The 18,263-nt window shown below is 33.8% G+C and overlaps 1 protein-coding gene across 1 annotated transcript; it reads right to left on the bottom strand.

Annotated features, from left to right (window-relative positions):
- Positions 1-14: 14 nt before the first annotated feature.
- LOC118645714 lies at positions 15-1,275 on the bottom strand. The gene is made up of 2 exons (XM_036287399.1): positions 343-1,275; positions 15-252 (listed from the first exon to the last, which is right to left on the bottom strand). Exons 1-2 carry the CDS (start codon positions 427-429, stop codon positions 37-39), a joined length of 303 nt encoding a protein of 100 aa, XP_036143292.1. The 5' UTR covers positions 430-1,275; the 3' UTR covers positions 15-36.
- Positions 1,276-18,263: the final 16,988 nt, after the last annotated feature.

Below are 18,263 nucleotides of genomic sequence, written 5' to 3'. Positions count from 1 at the left end.
TATTTTTTAAATACATTTTTGAAAATAAGATGAATATTACGGCCAGTAATCTTCATAATCGTCGCCGATTAAAGGCGGCATGTCGAAGAGCCGCCTTAAACCGAGAACATCAGCGGTTCCGTACGCGCCAATGGCTCGATCGATCAAGCCGTCATTATAGTAGCGGTTGGCTTTACGCTCCGCTCGCTTTATCGTCATTGCATCTATATTGAGAAATCCGCGTATGCGGATATTCCAAGGCCAGATCCCACGCTAGAAAAAATTATAAATTATTTTAAAAATTTGTAAAAGTTAGAAGTATTTATAAGTATTATTAATTAGCAGCCACTATTATTAAATTACCTGTTGGTTTACAGGCCCGCGCACCGATGTCAATCCCCCTAATGAAATGTTCATTGGAGGACCCGGATGCGGAATTTCTATACGCATCTCGTTATGAAAATCGATGCGTTGCACCGGCGTTTCACCCACATAGATGCACTGGAAAAAAATATAAAAATATTTAATATTTAATATTTATTAAATTCACTTTACCGCACATAAAAAACTTGCACTTACGCCTTCCGCAGGATAGGAGATGTTTAGCCTGAACATCTTGGCAAGCTACTGAAAAAATCGACAGACCAAGAGCTGGGAAACATAGAGTTTTTCGTAAAAACGCAAAACCTTTTTTATAACAATGAAAAATCCTTTGACCTGATACGTAGCTGATCCAGTAGTGATTATTGTTAAGTAGACCAGTAGTAACATGTGAAAGCAATTTCAAGTCAGGTCTAACAATAACAATGGTGCGTACGTTCTGCGCATAGATGCATTCCAAGTATTGTAGTTTGGGATGATATGTTGTCAAAAAATCATTTCAATAGTAACATCTGGAAACAGTTTCGAGCCAGGTCTGACGATAACAATGGTGCATACATTTTTTACACTAACCACATTCGGTAACTTCCAAGCATTGTGGTTCGGCATCTTTTTATGTAAAAGCAGCCGAGATACCGGCGCTAGATCGAGAGAAATGAAACGTTTACTTAAAAAATTTAGTAAACGTATATTCCATTTTTTTAATTTCATATACCTTTTTTCCAAATATCGAGAGCAAGCGAGAGCGCGCGATGGACCGCGACGAATAGAACGCGTGGGTGGGAGAGAGAGAGAGAGCGATGAACGCGAGTACCGCGAAAGATAGAGCGAGAGAAAGCGATATGGAATAAGCCGACAAAAGAGACGCTATAAGAATACTCTAAATTATTATGCGCTATCGATATCCTCTGACGAGCGCATGCCATCCTTGTTTATAACACCTCATAAGTGTCTAAACGTCGTAAAGGGATCCCCCCACCCCACCCCCATCTTCTCCGAATTCGTCACCATGCGCCTTCCCCCGCCCGCGTGACGTCATACCCCGCGCCTAAAAGTTCCCCCCGCACACCCGCTCCCCCCTCGGAGTACCCGGCTCGGAACTCTCTTTTAACCACTACTGATTCTATTTACTTATCGTTCTGAATATGAAATTTACGATTCAAGGTCTATAAGACTCTATATGAATTAATCTGAAATTGTTCCTATACGTTTCTATCAGATGTATTCCAATTTCGGCGGACATAAAGTTCTATCGTTTCTTATCGTATCTGAAATAAACGATTAAAACTTTATCTGAATACGACTACTTGTATATATGATCCTATCTACTTATCGTTCTGAATATGAAATTTACGATTCAAGGTCTATAAGACTCTATATGAATTAATCTGAAATTGTTCCTATACGTTTCTATCAGATGTATTCCAATTTCGGCGGACATAAAGATCTATCGTTTCTTATCGTATCTAAATTAAACGATTAAATCTTTATCTGAATATGAGTACTTTCCTATACAATTTATCTGGCTATCTTACTGAATATAAAAATTATGACGTAAAGTCTATATAAATTAATCTGAAATTGTCCCTATACGTCTTTATTAAAAATATGTTATATACTATAATAGTTTTCTATCATTGTCTATATAATTGGAGATATTTTAAACAGGGAAAAATTATTTCGCAATTTTGCCGAACATAACATTTTATCATTCTTTATCGTGTCTGAATCAAACGATTAAAACTTTATCTGAATATAGAATTATCTGACTAATTTATATAGACTTTAAGTCTTAATTTTTTTATTCAATAAGATAACCAGATAAGATAATATAGGAAAGTATCCATATTCAGATCAAGTTTTAATCGTTTAATTCGGATACCATAAAGAACAACAGAATGTTCTGTCCGGCAAAATTATAAAATAACACAAACACACAAAAAAAAAAGGTTAGTCCGGCGGACTAGACTAGTCAATTCTTATGTATTTTGACCCGCTGAATACGAATCCAAAGTCAAAATTGCAAAGTTAGCTCGCATTTCCTAACCTCAAAAAAAATTTTTTTTAAATGTTGGCGGACCAGACTATATAATCAGTCAATCCTTATGTATTTTGACCCGCTGAATCCAAATCCAAGGTCAGAATAAAAGAGTTAAATATAATAGGTAAAGGGAGTGAATTTTCTACGCTATTCATTCACAGAAGCTCAGACTTGTTATAAGTATTGAATTTTCCCCGGATAATGTGCTTACGCAAGCTTGCACGCTCCAAATTATACATTTAAGATCCAAGCTGCTTTTACAAGGTGTTTTTTTTTGAGGTTAGAAAAAAATAAGCCAATTCAGCAATTCTGACCTTGAATTTCGATTCAGCGGGTCAAAATACATAAGGATAGACTACTTTGGTCGCCGGACCAACATTAAAAAAAATTTTTTTTGAGGTTAAAAAAAGTGAGCAAATTTAATAATTCTGACCTTAGATTTGGATTCAGCGGATCAAAATACATAAGAGTAGACTACTTTAGTCCGCCGGACCAACATTTAAAAAAAGGTTTTTTGAGGTTAGAAAAAATGAGCAAATTTAGTAATTCTGACCTTGGATTTGGATTCAGCGGGTCAAAATACATAAGGATTGACTGATTATATAGTCTGGTCCGCCAGACCAACATTAAAAAAAAATTTTTTTGAGGTTAGAAAATGCGAGCTAACTTTGCAATTCTGACCTTGAATTCGGATTTAGCGAGTCAAAATACATAAAGATTGACTAGTCTGGTCCGGCGGATCACTTTTTTTGTGTGCCTGTGATAATTGTTCCTCCTTGAAATATTTCTTATTATAAAGACAACGATAGAAAACGATTATTGTTCCATAACATATATTTGATAGAAACATATAGGGACAATTTCAGATTTATTTGTATAGATTTTAAATCGTAATTTTTCTATTCAGTAAGATAATTAGGTAAGATCATATAGGAAAGTATCCATATTCAGATAAAGTTTTAATCGTTTAATTGAGATACGATAAAGAACGATAGAATTTTATAAATTTTCTATCAAATTTCTATATGTTTCTATCATTTTCTATCCAACTTTTTAGTTAGTACGCGGCGCCGCCGATAGGCTGGTAGGCGATTACTCTCTCGTGAGTCAAATGCAGCCGACCCGCTATATAAAGACCACCCGCAATACGATTAAGACAAGCAATAATCAGTTTCTTTCGCTACGAGAGGACGATGTGCAAGACGACTGCCACATTACTTTTATAATTTACTCATTTTAATTGAGTAAACGATTCTGTACGAGAAAAGTAAAACGTTTACATTTTTTAAACTAGATTTACGATAGGTAATCTATACGAAAAATACGATACAGAAAGATAAAAAGTCTATCATAAGTTTCAGATAAGCAATCTAATATTTGCGAACCAAAAACACGATAGAATACGATTAATTTATATAAAACATGACGATAGAAATTGATTAAAAACGATAGGTAATCTATACGAAAAATACGATACAGAAATATAGAAAGTCTATCGTATATTTCAGATAACCGATCTAATATTTACGAACCAAAAACACGATAGAACACGATTAATTTATATAAAACATGACGATAGAAATTGATTAAAAACGATAGGTAACTATATGAAAAATACGATACAGAAATATAGCAAGCCTATCGTATATTTCAAATAACCGATCTAATATTTACGAACCAAAAACACGATTCAATTAGATAGAACTTTTTCTTATCTGATTCTATCGGATTTTTTGAGCAGGGTAATATGTGGTGACAACAAATTATTAAAAAATAAGTTTAATGTGTAAATTATAATATACTATATTTTATTTTCTAAAGATACTTGTTCTGCATCAATTACAAATTCAATTGTGTGCGAGGATGCTTCTTCAAAATGTCAGTTAAATTCAAGTGAGTAAATTATGCTTCAATCGATATGTAAATTATGTAAGAAATAAGAATAAATGCGTGTTGCGTGCGTCGCCCGGTATACTCCGCGACCGCGACTCAGCTGTTCGAAGACGGATCAATACTATTGATTTCCTGGACCGAGCGTTGTCAGCTGACGAACGCTTGACGACGTGTGTAAACAACGAGTCGAATTTCGGTCTCGAGCCTTGTCGGACGCGTTAATAAAGCTGCTTGGTTTTACAGTTATAAAAGTGTCTTTCATTTCCGCGGCGCGCACGCTACAAATGCTTTTTTGATTCAAGCAGGTTTTAATACTAATAGTAATTATAACTAACTTTTTTAGTCTATAGAGTGCGTGCCGATATGGTTTGTCGAACTTGAAATGTAATCTTAAACTGAGGCTAAAAATATCACCAGTTTATTTGATCATCTGATATAATATCGATGCTGTAAGCACCCTTAACATTTACACTTTAGTAGAGTTTCATTACGATCACACTAGAGTCATGTTAACTCCAATAACTTTAAACGGTTACTACGCCCATGCTGTTTATTATTTTAAGTTACAAAAATTACTGAATATTCTTTAAACATTCTAAAATATGAATTAACAGTTATTTTTTAATTTAAAAATTTTAACATAGCTTAAAAAATCACGAAGCAACCAATGCTTGAAAAATGACTTTTTGCATTTAAAAAATCATAACTCAATTTTTAATATTTTTTTATAAAATTGAGACACAATACGCTTAAAATGTGATACTTTAAGAAAAATATAGTCCGATAGTGCGCGTTTCAATAAAATATTTATTTGTAAGATTTTAGAGGAAAAAAAGTGAATTATAGAACACAAGTTTTTATTCATATATAAACAATAATTGTAATTAGACTGTTTTTTAGCCCTAATTTTCGCTAGGGTCAATTTGATCCCAGAATGAACGTTAAGGGTTAAAAAACTGTGAAGAACTCATTTCGAAAAATAGTCGAATTGGTATGACGCCTGACACAGAATGAGGGAGTTTCAGGTTCATACCCTGGCTGGGGTAATATTTTTCACAATAATTTCTTCACAGTTTTTTAAGATGCTTACAATATCAATATTATATCTGACGATCAAATTAACTTGTGACATGACCTCAGTTTAGGATTGTGTTTCAAGTCCGACAAACCATATTGCACGCAGTTTATAGAAATGAAAAATTTAATTATAATTATTAGTATCAAGACCAGGGTATCGATCGTGTCATTTTTCCCATAGAGCGGAAACGTGAAAAGTGAAAAGTTTTATGTAACTATCTCTTTCTATTGGTGTTGAATAGAAAGAGACAGTAACTTGAAATTTTTCACTTTTCACGTTTCCGCCCAAGGGGAAAATTACATGATCGATACCCAGTTTAACGAAATCTTTTTGTATTTTATCGGTGAAACACCTTACGTTAAACACCCTGTATATTTGTGTGAAATGTTAGCAAATTATTGTTGATTCTTAAATTTCAGAATTTCATAAGGAAATATTGAAGGAAATAAACTTACTACATCTAAAAATGAATGATATGTCGGATAGCATAAACATCATCGTTAAAAGTATGAAAGTAATAAACACCGAAACTTTTGTTAATAATGATAGATCGGAAGTTTTCAAAATTATGCATTTCCGATGACCGAAGAATCATTAATTAAGGTGGAAGATTGGATTAACGCATCAATCGATAATAAAATAGCATTGGTATGAATAGACTTTCTATCTTAATTTTTATATAAATTTTGTTTTTTATAATAACAACTAAATATGTACTAAAGTTTAATGTTGATCTCTCTATAATAGCCTTTATTTAATAAACTTTTTATATTTTAGACTGAAGAGTTGAGTCGAATAGGGGGATCTAACTTAAAAGAGTTGATTACAAGAATGATGTATAGAATACTACTAAACGAGGTCGGAATGCTATACTCTTGGGAAGGTGCAAAAAAGAAAAAAGTATTCAAAAATTTAAACATTGCAGCTGTTATTTTAGGTAAAAATCATAATATAAGTTAGATAGAAATTGTGAATAATTTCATAAATTGAAAAATCTTATTTTATAAAAGTATACATTATTTATTTTTTCACGATTTTCAGATGTCGTTCGTAAAAACCCTAAATTTTCTAGCGCCACTGAGGTCAAGGCAATAAACTATATAAAATCTTGGCTCGTCAAAAGTAAGGATCGATACATTAATGCACAGAAGAAGACTAACCAAGTTCAAGCGAACACTCTTGATGACAATGATACGTAGCCATTTGCCACTAGTAAAATAGTGTGCTTATATTGAACGTATGTCATTTTATTTTATTTTGAACAGACTGATAGTCTAGTCTCGACTTAACAGTTATTGCTTCTACACGCATTGTTATTACATGTCTAAAATTGTTTTAATGTAATCTCATTTTTCCAATTTTTAATAATTAATATTAATTTTGTATGAAAGGTTGAACTGCGAGATATAGGTTTTTTTAGTTTGGCTAACAAGCTTTGTATTCAATGGGTGTGTAGGGAATTAGCTATTATTTATAATATTTGTGGTTATTAAAGCTTACTTTTTTTAAGTATATATGTTCGATATTTCAAGTGAAAATGAATGAAACAAAGAGTTTCCGAGAAAAACGTTCTAGATATATTTAAAAAAAAGTAAACCAATCTGTAGCAATTATTAACAGTACTTATCAATCTCATGTTCAAAATTTTACGGTTGAGAATACAATTGATGAAACTAATCGTTACTACTCAAATAAAGTTGATTATAATTTCCATTCTGATACCAAGAACATTGGTTCAAGTTGTTTAGACATTGATAACTTGACGTTCAACGAACAACCCTCCCATAATTCTGATAGCACAATTAGAGATACAAATTTGCGTTTGGACCATGTCGAAAATAGTAAGCAATTATCTTCAAAAATTGCTGAATGGGCTGTAAAAAACAGCATTAGTTTCTCTGCACTGAGAGAGCTGCTCACTATTCTACACGAAGATCCTTCTTATTGCACCAACAATTTACTAGTAGATCCTCGCACTCTTTTAAAAACGCCTAACAAATCATATGGTAAAAAATTGGGATCTGGTTTATTTCACTATTTCGGGGTAGCTGAAACATTAAATTCTTTATGGAATACTCTTAATATAAATGTAACTTCCAGTACAAAGTTCTTTCTTGCAGTTAATATTGATGGGCTCCCCCTGAGTAAAAGTTCTGCCAGTTCGTTTTGGCCTATTTTGTGTTCAGTCAAATCAATCAAAGCCCTTAAAAATGAAATTTTCTTAGTAACTCTCTATCATGGAAATGAAAAACCAAATCCAAATGATTTTTTACATGATTTTGTTAACGAATGTGTAAAATTAACAACAAATGGCATATTAATCAAGACTGTTAAATGCAAATTAAAAATTGAAATGTTAATCTGTGATACACCTGCAAAATCATTTGTTCTATCACTTAAAAGTCATTCAGGTTACTTTTCTTGCACAAAGTGCAATCAAGAATGAGAAATGATTAACAATGTTATTTGTTTTGTTGAAACGGAAAATCTTGTAAAAAGAACAAATGATTCTTTTAGGAATAAACTTCATCCAGAACATCACATTGGTGAAACTCTTTTCATTAACATTCCAGGCTTTAATATTATTGATAATGTGCCATTGGACTATATGCATAATCTTTTGTTAGGCGGAATTAAAAGATTGCTATGCAATAAACGCTATGGATATTTGGTAGACCTCCTCACAAATTACGTGCAAAGGATGTTAATGATATTTCTAACTTCCTTCTTAAACTAAGAAAATATATTCCTTGTGAATTTTCAAGGAAGACTCGATCTATTGTAGAATGCAAGCGATATAAGGCAACTGAATTTAGACTTTTTTTACTATATACAGGTCCAATAGTCTTAAGGCAAGTGCTGCCTCGTAAAGTTTACAATAATTTTATTACACTTAGCTTGGCAAGCACTATCTTAATTAGTAATTATTATTCAATGTATGAACATTTTATTTCTTACGCTCACGAGCTCATGAAGCATTTTATTACTAATTCTATTCAAATTTATGGTCCAGATTTTATTTCGCATAATATACATAGTTTTCTGCACTTAAGCGATTGTGTAAGATTATTTGGTTCACTAGATAATTTTAGTGCTTTCCCATTCGAAAATTTTATGCAAAAGCTAAAGAAAAAGGTTCATAAAGCTTCTTAACCCTTGCAACAAGTTGTTCGTCGAATCGTTGAAGAGAATAATATTTTAAGACCTATTAAGAATACTGATAATAATTTGTCTACAAAATTGTTAATGGAACATTCTGATGGCCCTTTAATAAATACTTGTAATCCTCCTCAGTACAAAAAGTTCAAAACTACCGAATATTGTTTAAATATTAATAGAATTGCTGACCAATTTGTAGAGTTGAATAATAAAACAATAATTGAAATAAAAAATTTTGTTTTCCATGAAAATTCAGCAGTCTTCTTAGGTTATAATTACAGTTTACAAAATGATTTTTACTCCAAGCCATGTAAATCTTCTTTCTTTGACATACAATATATAAAAAAAAGTAATAATTTACTGGAAATGTGGTCCATTGATGACATAAATAGGAAATTAGTAGTTCTACCATTTAGAGATCAATACGTTTCTTTCCCACTATTACACTTATAATCAGAATTAAAAATAATTTAATAAATTGAAAAAATTTAATTGTTAATATTTTATGGAATTAATACATTTTAATTAGTAAATAAGTTTAATTATATTTGCAATCCTTAACAGTGTTTTAAATAAAAATAGAACGTTTTTTCCAACTTTTTTAATAAAGCCAATTAAAGTAATGTTAATAAATCTTTATTAATATAAGGAACATTGTAAACATTAAAACCTATATTTTTCAGTGCAATCTTTAGTTTTTATGTAGTGACAGCTTTTATGAATATACTTAGATAAAGCGTTTCGTTCACAAACTTGTCTCATGCATTTTTTAAGAAAAATTAGTTAAATGTGCATTTTATTCAGATTTTTGAGTTTTATAAAAGTTAGAATCTTACGTAAAATTATGTTCATAATTATATTTTCTTTCAAATGCAATTTTGAAAAAATTTTCCAAAGTTTATTTATAATTATTTATAGTTTATTATTAATAAAAGAGATGTTACACATTTTTTCGACTTTAATATCGAAATATATTAGACAAGTTTTGGAACAGATCGCCTGAATATTATATTGATATTATTTAATAAATACTATCTCAGGTAGCAAATATACGTCAAAATAATGTATGCTTGCTACTAGGATATTAATAGAATATAAGTAAAAAGTATGCCAATTATCGTTATTTTTTTTTTATATTATAAACATAATTTTGATTATTATACAATTGCTGTTTCCATACATATATATAATCTTCGTTTATTTAATTGGTAACGTAAATTTTTTTTGCTTCATACTTGGAATTGAAGTTTGTAAAAAGTGCTTAATCTAAATATTTGTAAAATTTTTGTAAACATTTGGTTTATTTATAAAATATTAGAGAAATTATACAAATTTTTTTTTTGTAAACTACATTGAAATGAATAAGATTTTTCGAATGCAATTACTCGATAACATAGATTAATGAAAACCACCGAACACTCTTTTTGATTCGTAAATCTGTAAATGTTGCTCAATCATCATAAAGTTCATGTTTACTGAAACTGTAGAACATATGCAAATGAGTTACACGTGTATTTATTAACAAGAAAGAGAGTTTGGTTGATTTTACCAATTTATACTATTAAACACGAATGATCGCATTCAAAAAAACTCATTTATTTCGATATATTACACAAGAAAAAAGTTATGTCATTTCTGATGTCATAATTCAACATAGCTGTAGTGAATCAATAGCTTTAAACAACACAAAGTTAATTGTTTTAATTTTTTACAGCATATCTGTATTAATTATTAATAGTATTATTTTAAAAACATTTTGATTCATTTAATATCTTTTCAAATAGATAAAGTACTTTTTTAGAACGAGCTTCTTAACATTGTAACTTAGCATGCTTTTGTCTTTTAATTTTTTTATTTATGGAATTCTTTGACCAAAGAAATGTCTAATTTTATGTTAAAAATAATTCAAAGTTTAATTTTAATCTAATATTAGTAAATGTAATACATTAAAAATAAATAAATGTATATATATTATATATACACATATATTCATAAATATGTATATTTCATTGCATAAACCTTTAATCCTTTCTCATTTTAATATACAGAATATATAGAGGAGAGGATCATATGGTATGCTATCTTTATTTTGTGTGATTGCCGGAAGTCTATGAGCAGAATTTAAAAACGTAGTAGCTCATTTTAAAGGGAATTTAATAGGCCTTATGATGCTGAAATGGAAAAATTTATTTAAATAATTTTGCTGAAAATGAAAAAAATGTGAAAAATGAGAATCGCTTTATGCAGAATCGTAAAAGTGTGCTCCTAATATATGGGATACCTCGAGAAAACGCTAATAAAGTGCAAAATTCATGTGTATTGCAATTACAAAATTTTATTTAATATTTTTCCATACATATAATGTAATATTTATTTGCAAAAGCTTATATATGTATTTCAAAAATCATAAAGCTACTTATATCCTAAATTGCCAGTACAGCTAGTGTGCGCCCAACATGAGCATGTGGTATTGCATCCAGTCTTTGGATTGTTTGAACAAAACATCTCAAAATATTCTCCCGACATTTAAGTCTGGGCGTTTAAGGAATTCGTCGTTTGTTTGCACCCTGAATATCCTTTATTATGGACACCACGGCTTGCGATTTCGCGATCATCAAATCCAATCTCTATAATTAAACAAGTCAATATATCTGTTATTTTCCTATATAATAGGAACTTATTCTATCGCTGCATGCAAAACTCATTGCCAAATATTTATTTATTATTTAATAAATAAGACTTACCTGTCGAGTGTTTTACAACCTCAAAATTAACAATTTTCACGTTTCCAACGAGTGAACGCATGATCGAACAATGAATTTTACACTAAATAGGTTTTACCGCAAGGACAATAAGTTCATGATGGAACCAAAAAATTGGACGTATTTGTTTAGCAGAAACCCCGCTATCCCATATTTAGCGTATGTAACATATTAGGGTCCTCTCCTCTATATATAAAAGTACCTATGTCTGTAGATACAAGTATATAGAAGTATATGTAAGGTATTTTCGTAAATTTATAATGTAAATATATAATGTAAATGTATAGTATATATTCGTGTATGGTTATGACATATGCTATGTACGTATAGTGCCTCGTTTGCATTGTAGATCACTGTATATACATACAACGTCATCCATAGATGTATATGCAATTTACATACATTGGATATGAAATAAATATTCAGTGTAGATGTAAATTATCTGATACTTTTACGAATATATATGGAATGTACCTCACTTATACATATGTATATTATACGGATATGTATATTATATAATTGCACATACATAGGATGTGTTATATCCACTCATATATATGCAATGTATATACACTGGATATCTAATAAATATTCATTGTACATATGAAAAGATATCTGCTATATGTACTTCTCTGTATGTACACATATACATATACGTAGAATATTTGGCAAATATATACATGTATATTTCATGAATATACACTGCACATACATTGTGTTGCATTTGCACATACCTACGATATCCAATGTATGTCGTTTGTATTTTACTGTATGTTCATAGGATATGTCATGTCCACTAATGTATATGCAGTGTATATACATTGGATGTCTAATAAATATTCATTGTACATATGAAAAGATATCTGCTATATGTACTTCTCTATATGTACACATATACATATACGTAGGATGTTCAGCAAATATACACATGTATATTTCATGGATATACACTGCACATACATTGTGTTGCATTTGCACATACCTACGATATCCAATGTATGTCGTTTGTATTTCACTGTATGTCCATAGGATATGTCATATCCACTGATGTATATGCAATGTATATACATTGGATGTCAAAATGTTTTCTGGGTATTAATTCGTACGCTTGTAAATGATATCAAATGAAAGAATTTGCGCTTTATACGATATCAGAAAACAAAATATGAATTTCGCGTGAACATTTTGTTATCACACGTGTTAATGATTTAAACTTACTTTTACGCGATTTTTCTCGCGCTTAACTTAATTTAGTCGCGTTTCTATATTTCGCGAAACTTAACATTAAATCGAATTTTACAATGAGATAAATTAAAATAATAATCATAATAGAAATGGTGTAAAAAAGAATAAGGTTATGTAACGCGTCAGGCATGACTCTAGTTCGCGTTACTTATTGTCAATATACGATTTGGCTTCGCCCAACCTTCTTAAACGAACGCTGGTCGCTTGGATCGCGCTCCGCTCTGGTCGCGTGGTCTTTGGGGTTGAAGTCGTCGCCTTTCTCAGCTCGGCTGCACCCTCGGGTTCGCTCCGCTGCTCCTCGGTCTCGGGGTTCCCTCTGGGCGGTTTCACCACCCGCGCCAAAGGACTTAAACTGGCCATTTTGGTCAAATTGAGCTCCTTTCCAGGTGTAGTCGGCGGTTCAGGGTTGTCATCGGATTCGTCGCTCTCGATTCTTGGTACACTTTTTTTCTTATCTTTGACGATTATTCGCTCTGGGCTTGGTTTATTTTGGAATACCCATGATTTAGCTTTCTTCGTTACAGATAATACTTTAGGATTTTCAATCCTGATTATTTTTGCTGCTCTCTTCGTCGTTTTACACGTTTCAGAGATGCTGCTCGAAAACGTTTCGTTTTCTTTATCCTCGTGCGTTGTTTCCTTTTGAGGTGTTCGCATTTTCTTTTCAGCTTGCGGTTGTTCGCTGCTCTCACTCGGGGTTGGCTCCGGTTGTTCGTCTATCGCCTCTTCGTCTTCTTCCTCGAGTTGTTGTGGTTGCGTGTCCTCAGCTGCACTTTCGGGATTAGGTACAGCACTTTGCTGCACTATATGCGTTCCGCATTCTCGGGCTATTACTTTTATTTCGCCTCTGACTATATCAATAGTTAGTCGTGTGGGTGGGATGTTTACCCTATCGAAGTTTTCGATTGTTTCAATATTAATCATGGTTTTGATCGTTGCGACATGTTTGCCTGCTAGGGATACGTTAGCTATATCTACTAGCATGTCGATATTTGTAGCTTCTTCGTGCTTTCTTTTTAGAGTTTCGAACATGTCCGCTTGCTCCTCGTCTGCTTTGAGCATTTCTTGAATTTGCTCAGGCTCCAGATTTTCTCTTGTAGCCTTGTTTTCTACTGTTACACTTCTTAGATACGCAATTCTGCGTCTTTTCTTTTCTCTTAATTTTTCATAGAGAAGACTCGCTGTTGCTCTTCTCATATCCTCTTTCTCTTCATTTTCCAACTCCATGTTCTCTTGCGTTTGTGAGAACTATGTCTGTAAGTGATAGTCGATGCACTTTTCTCTGCACTCGATGCACTTTGCTGTTTGCTACTTAAATTTTCGCGTCTTTTTTCGTTAGGATGAAGTTTACCCTTCGCTGCTCGATGTGCAAATGACTGCTGTCGCTCGTCACGCTGTCGTTTTGTAGCCACGTGCTCGCGTTCACTCACTAACTCTGATTGGTTGTTCACTTTCGTCTGATTGGTTGGCTCGTTAAAGCTTTGGCCAATTACGTTGTAACTGTCTTCTGTCGTGCTCACATTTTTGTGATCGATTTGAATTGATGATTTATTTGCGAACCATTCGTTTTGCTTGAGGTTCGGCTTTATTTCATAAATTTCGTAGCTTGAATTGCTGTTATTTGTGATCAGTAATTCGTTATTGCTATTTTCGATAAGCTCGTCTGCGTTTATGTAACTAAACTTTCCCGGAATGATGTATGTGTCGTTTACATCACCTTGACTGCTTTCTTCGCTGTCACTTAGCTTTATCAATTCGATCGTTTTTCCTGAGATGTCGGATGTGTCAGATTCGGTTTTGGCACATTCTCTCTTCCTTTTAGTCGTAATTTGACCTAGATTTGTTTCAACTCTAAATTGTTTTTATAGGTGAAACTTGGATTAGGTGCACTTTTAGGTGTCACCTCCCTGCACTTTTTAACTTGTACAGTTTTTTCTTGATTTTCATTTTTCTTTTGAGCAGATTTGCTTTCTACATCCTTTGATTCACTTTTTGTGTTGACTGGAGATAGATTGCTCGTTAAATAATCGACTTCGTCGTTCGGCCACACTCGGATTTCTGCTAGGCTTACTGTGTTAGATACATCGTTTATCTCGGTACAGGTTGATGTTTGCATGGTTTTCTGACAGATTACACGGTTCTTCTGCACCCTTTCGCTTGTCTTCGGCTCTACAGTCCTTGGTATGGTTTCTCGATTCTCGTCGCTCGATCTTCGTCGTTGTTTTTCTTCTGTCGTGGGCTTCAGATTTAATTTAGTCATTATATTTTCTCGACTAGTAGCTTGCTTTTCGGGTTGACTTATCATCGATATTGCCTCCCATTGCGTTAGTTTGTCTCTCATTCGTGACATTTGTTCTTCTTACTGTTGCATGACAGTTTTCGATTTCTTCGAGTCCCATCGCTCCAATTCGGATGTTCTCTCGTGATCTCCCCTTCCTGTGTCTGAAGGTTGTACTTTGTGCGTTTCGCTTTGTTTCTTCGATGGCAGATTTCTTGATTCTCTGATCTGGTTGGCTAGTTGTCTTCTCGCGTTCCTCGCAAGTATCAGACATGCTTCGTTGCCTTCCAGCTTCGATTTTTATCGTTCTCCCGAACACTTGTACTGATATCTTTACGGCTTCTATTTTCGTATACCTTTCTCTTTTCAAATAGGCTGGTATTTCGCTTGATTGCGTTGTTCTATGTAGTCGCTCAGATAGTTCTTCTATTTTTTCGACGGCTTTCGTCGTTATGACGTTAAACTCGCCTCGAGTATCCATAATGATGTTTACTCTGATGTCGTTTACCTGTCCCATGACATGGTGTGCTTTTATGTCACCAGACAATAGTTTTCTAATTCTCTATATGTCGCATACCCTTTTCACTTATAAACTGTCTTCTTCGACGTTTAACTTGTTTAACTGTTTCTTTCATGACTTCGTCTTCCGTATCGAAATCACGTTGTAAGTTTCCGCTTTGCGATAATTTTATTTCCTTTGATTGAGTAATTTCAAGTGTGTTTTGACTTTCATCACTCATTAATTCTGGTTGTATGATTTCAATCATGTTTATTTGTGCTTCGTTGATCTTCTGACGATGTCGTCTTCTTCTTTCTTGAGGTCCTTTTTCCCTTTGAAGATTTTCTTCCATCGCTTGTATCTGTACAGGATCCATCATTTTTGCTTCGCGATGCGGTTTGAGCTGTCTCGCGTTGAATGTTCCTATGACCTGATTATTGTCATCAACCACTAGGTAGGCATTTGGTCGAATTATTCTGCCAATTGTATAAGGTCCTTTGTATACGAGGTGTATTTTTCGGGTTAGTCTTCTTGACGCATCACTCCTTCGATGTAGTCTTATTTAGACTTGATCCCCTTCCTCGAATGGTTTTGCCTCCTCGTGTTTGTCCGTCTGCACTTTCCTTTTCTCTGCCCTTCTTTTAAGAACCTCTGCCGCTTATATGACTCTTCGTTGTATCCTTGTTTCCACGGTGTCGTCCTCTTCGCTTGATTCTGGCTCTCGTGGTTTCAGGCGATCGTCTAAGACTAGTAGATCGTTTTGATTCTTGTGTAACTGAATAGGCTTGTATCCAGTACTTGTATGAACGGTACTGTTGATTGTATCTTCAGCGCGTTTTATAATCTTATCCCATCTTACTTGACGTTCGAATGCGTATACGCATATGATACGACCAATTTCTCTCATGATCCTTTCTACAGGATTTGACTGAGGATTGTAGGAAGAGGTTTTCTTAATTTGGATTCCCATTTCCTGTGCAAATTCCTTCCATCGATCAGTAATAAACTGTCCTCCGTTATCGGTCAAAATAGTATCCGGTATACCAATTTCATTAAAGTATTCTAACTGTAACTTATCTAAGATTGTGTCTAATTTTTGGTTTGACATGGCGTAAAATTTAGTCAGCTTAGAGAACTGATCCATGATAACCAATACGTATTTGTTACCTTTACTTGATTGTGGTAGTGGACCAAATATATCAAGTGACACAGTTTGCTCCGGTTTTTCAGGCAAATCGAAATATTCTACACCGCGTGTAGCACGAGTGTAATACTTCGTTGCTTGACAAATATAACACGACGCTACTACGTCCCTAGTTAATTTTTCGAGATTACTTATGCTAAAGTATTGTTTCGCGAATTCTACAGTTTTATCCGTTCCGAAATGTAGAATGTATTCGTGTATTCGCTTTACGAGTCGCCACCTAACATTATCCGGAATCGCAATACGTTCTCCGTCGCTTGTCTGGACTCGAATTAAATTATCTCTAACGAAATAACGATCTGGTTCTTCTACGAGTTTTAGTTGCAAGTCATCGCTTTCGTTCTGCGCGTTTTCTATAAACTCGACCCATTCGGTTGTCTCCGTCTCGTCGTTTGGTTGTTGAATTAACGCAATTGTTTTTGTGTTGCTCGATTTTTTCGCGTATCCGTTTTCGATATTATTTCGGGATAGCGTGTCGGCTAACTTGTTGTTTTTACTAGGCACATGACAGATTTCGAGATCAAATTCATTGAGAAATGAGATCCATCTCGCGATTCTACTGCTGTCTGCTGAACTGGCTTTCAAGAACTTTAGTGCGCGGTGATCAGTATGTATTCGGATTCTTCGCCCCAGTAACGTGGTGTGCCATTTTTTAAGCGCCCATACGAGTGCTAGGCATTCTATTTCCGTCACTGTATAGTTAAGTTCGGCTCCTTTCAACGATTTATTACAACGATCATTGCGTATGCAATGGTGTATTTTTTATCTGGTTCGGAGTCTTTGTACTGGTACAGTCTCGCTCCTTCGATGCATCTATATACATTCCAAATTTGCGATCAGCTTTTATTACGTAGAGTTTTTCGGCTTCGTCGAATGCTAATTTGATAGCATTGAAAGCTCTCTGTTGTTCTGATCCCCATTCGAATTTAGTATCCTTACGCAAAAGATTTTCTAAAGGTTTTGTTTTCTCGGCTAGACCTTTAATGAATCTTCTGTCCCAATTTACAAGACCTAGAAAAGCTTGTATGCCCTTCTTGTTTTTTGGTCTTGCAAAGTTCTTTATTGCCGTTTTCGTATCCTCATTCATCTCTGCGGTTATCTCGTCAAATGTATGTCCCAGAAATTTAATTTCTGTTTTCAGGAACTCGGATTTACTTGCGTTTAATTTAAATCCGATCTTTTCAAGTCTCTTCAGAACGTAGTTTAGATCAGTGCTCGGAATTAGTTGCACATTTCGCCTCGATTCCTGAGGCACCGCCTGCTATGCCCCCACTACCGCTGTAGGCTCGACGGCCGAGCCGCCGATCGCGCGCGTGGCCTTGTGTCTCAGGAGCGTTCTACGATAGATATGCCTGGTCCAATCGCGTGATTAAAAAATTTTCTTGCGCTGTGAATAATTTTCTTATTTTTACAGACAATTAAAGTTATTAATATTATTTTTACGTTTATAAACATATTCGTATATACATATAATGAGCATAATATAACACAATGTAATAATTGCAATTTTGTCAATAGCTTTCCACATCACCCAGGAGGAAAAATATTATTAATAACTTTAATTGTCTGTAAAAATAAAAAAATTATTCACAGCGCAAGAGAATTTTTTAATCACGCGAATGGACCAAGCATATTTATCGTAGAACGCTCCTGAGACACAAGGCCACGCGCGCGATCGGCGGCTCGGTCGTCGAGCCTACAGCGGTAGTAAGGGCATAGCAGGCGGTGCCTCAGGAATCGAGGC

Source organism: Monomorium pharaonis, chromosome 5 (assembly GCF_013373865.1).
Source record: "Monomorium pharaonis isolate MP-MQ-018 chromosome 5, ASM1337386v2, whole genome shotgun sequence".
Classification (NCBI taxonomy): domain Eukaryota; kingdom Metazoa; phylum Arthropoda; class Insecta; order Hymenoptera; family Formicidae; genus Monomorium; species Monomorium pharaonis.
Note: the sequence above shows the minus strand (reverse complement) of the source record. Positions and strands in the feature narration are given on the sequence as shown.

What these genes read in the sequence shown, in the direction of transcription:
- LOC118645714 (XM_036287399.1), bottom strand. Translation starts at nt 429, where the DNA reads ATGCGTATAGAAATTCCGCATCCGGGTCCTCCAATGAACATTTCATTA. An exon ending in GCGGGCCTGTAAACCAACAG is followed by an intron (nt 253 to 342) that starts GTAATTTAATAA and finishes AATTTTTTCTAG; the next exon opens with CGTGGGATCTGGCCTTGGAA.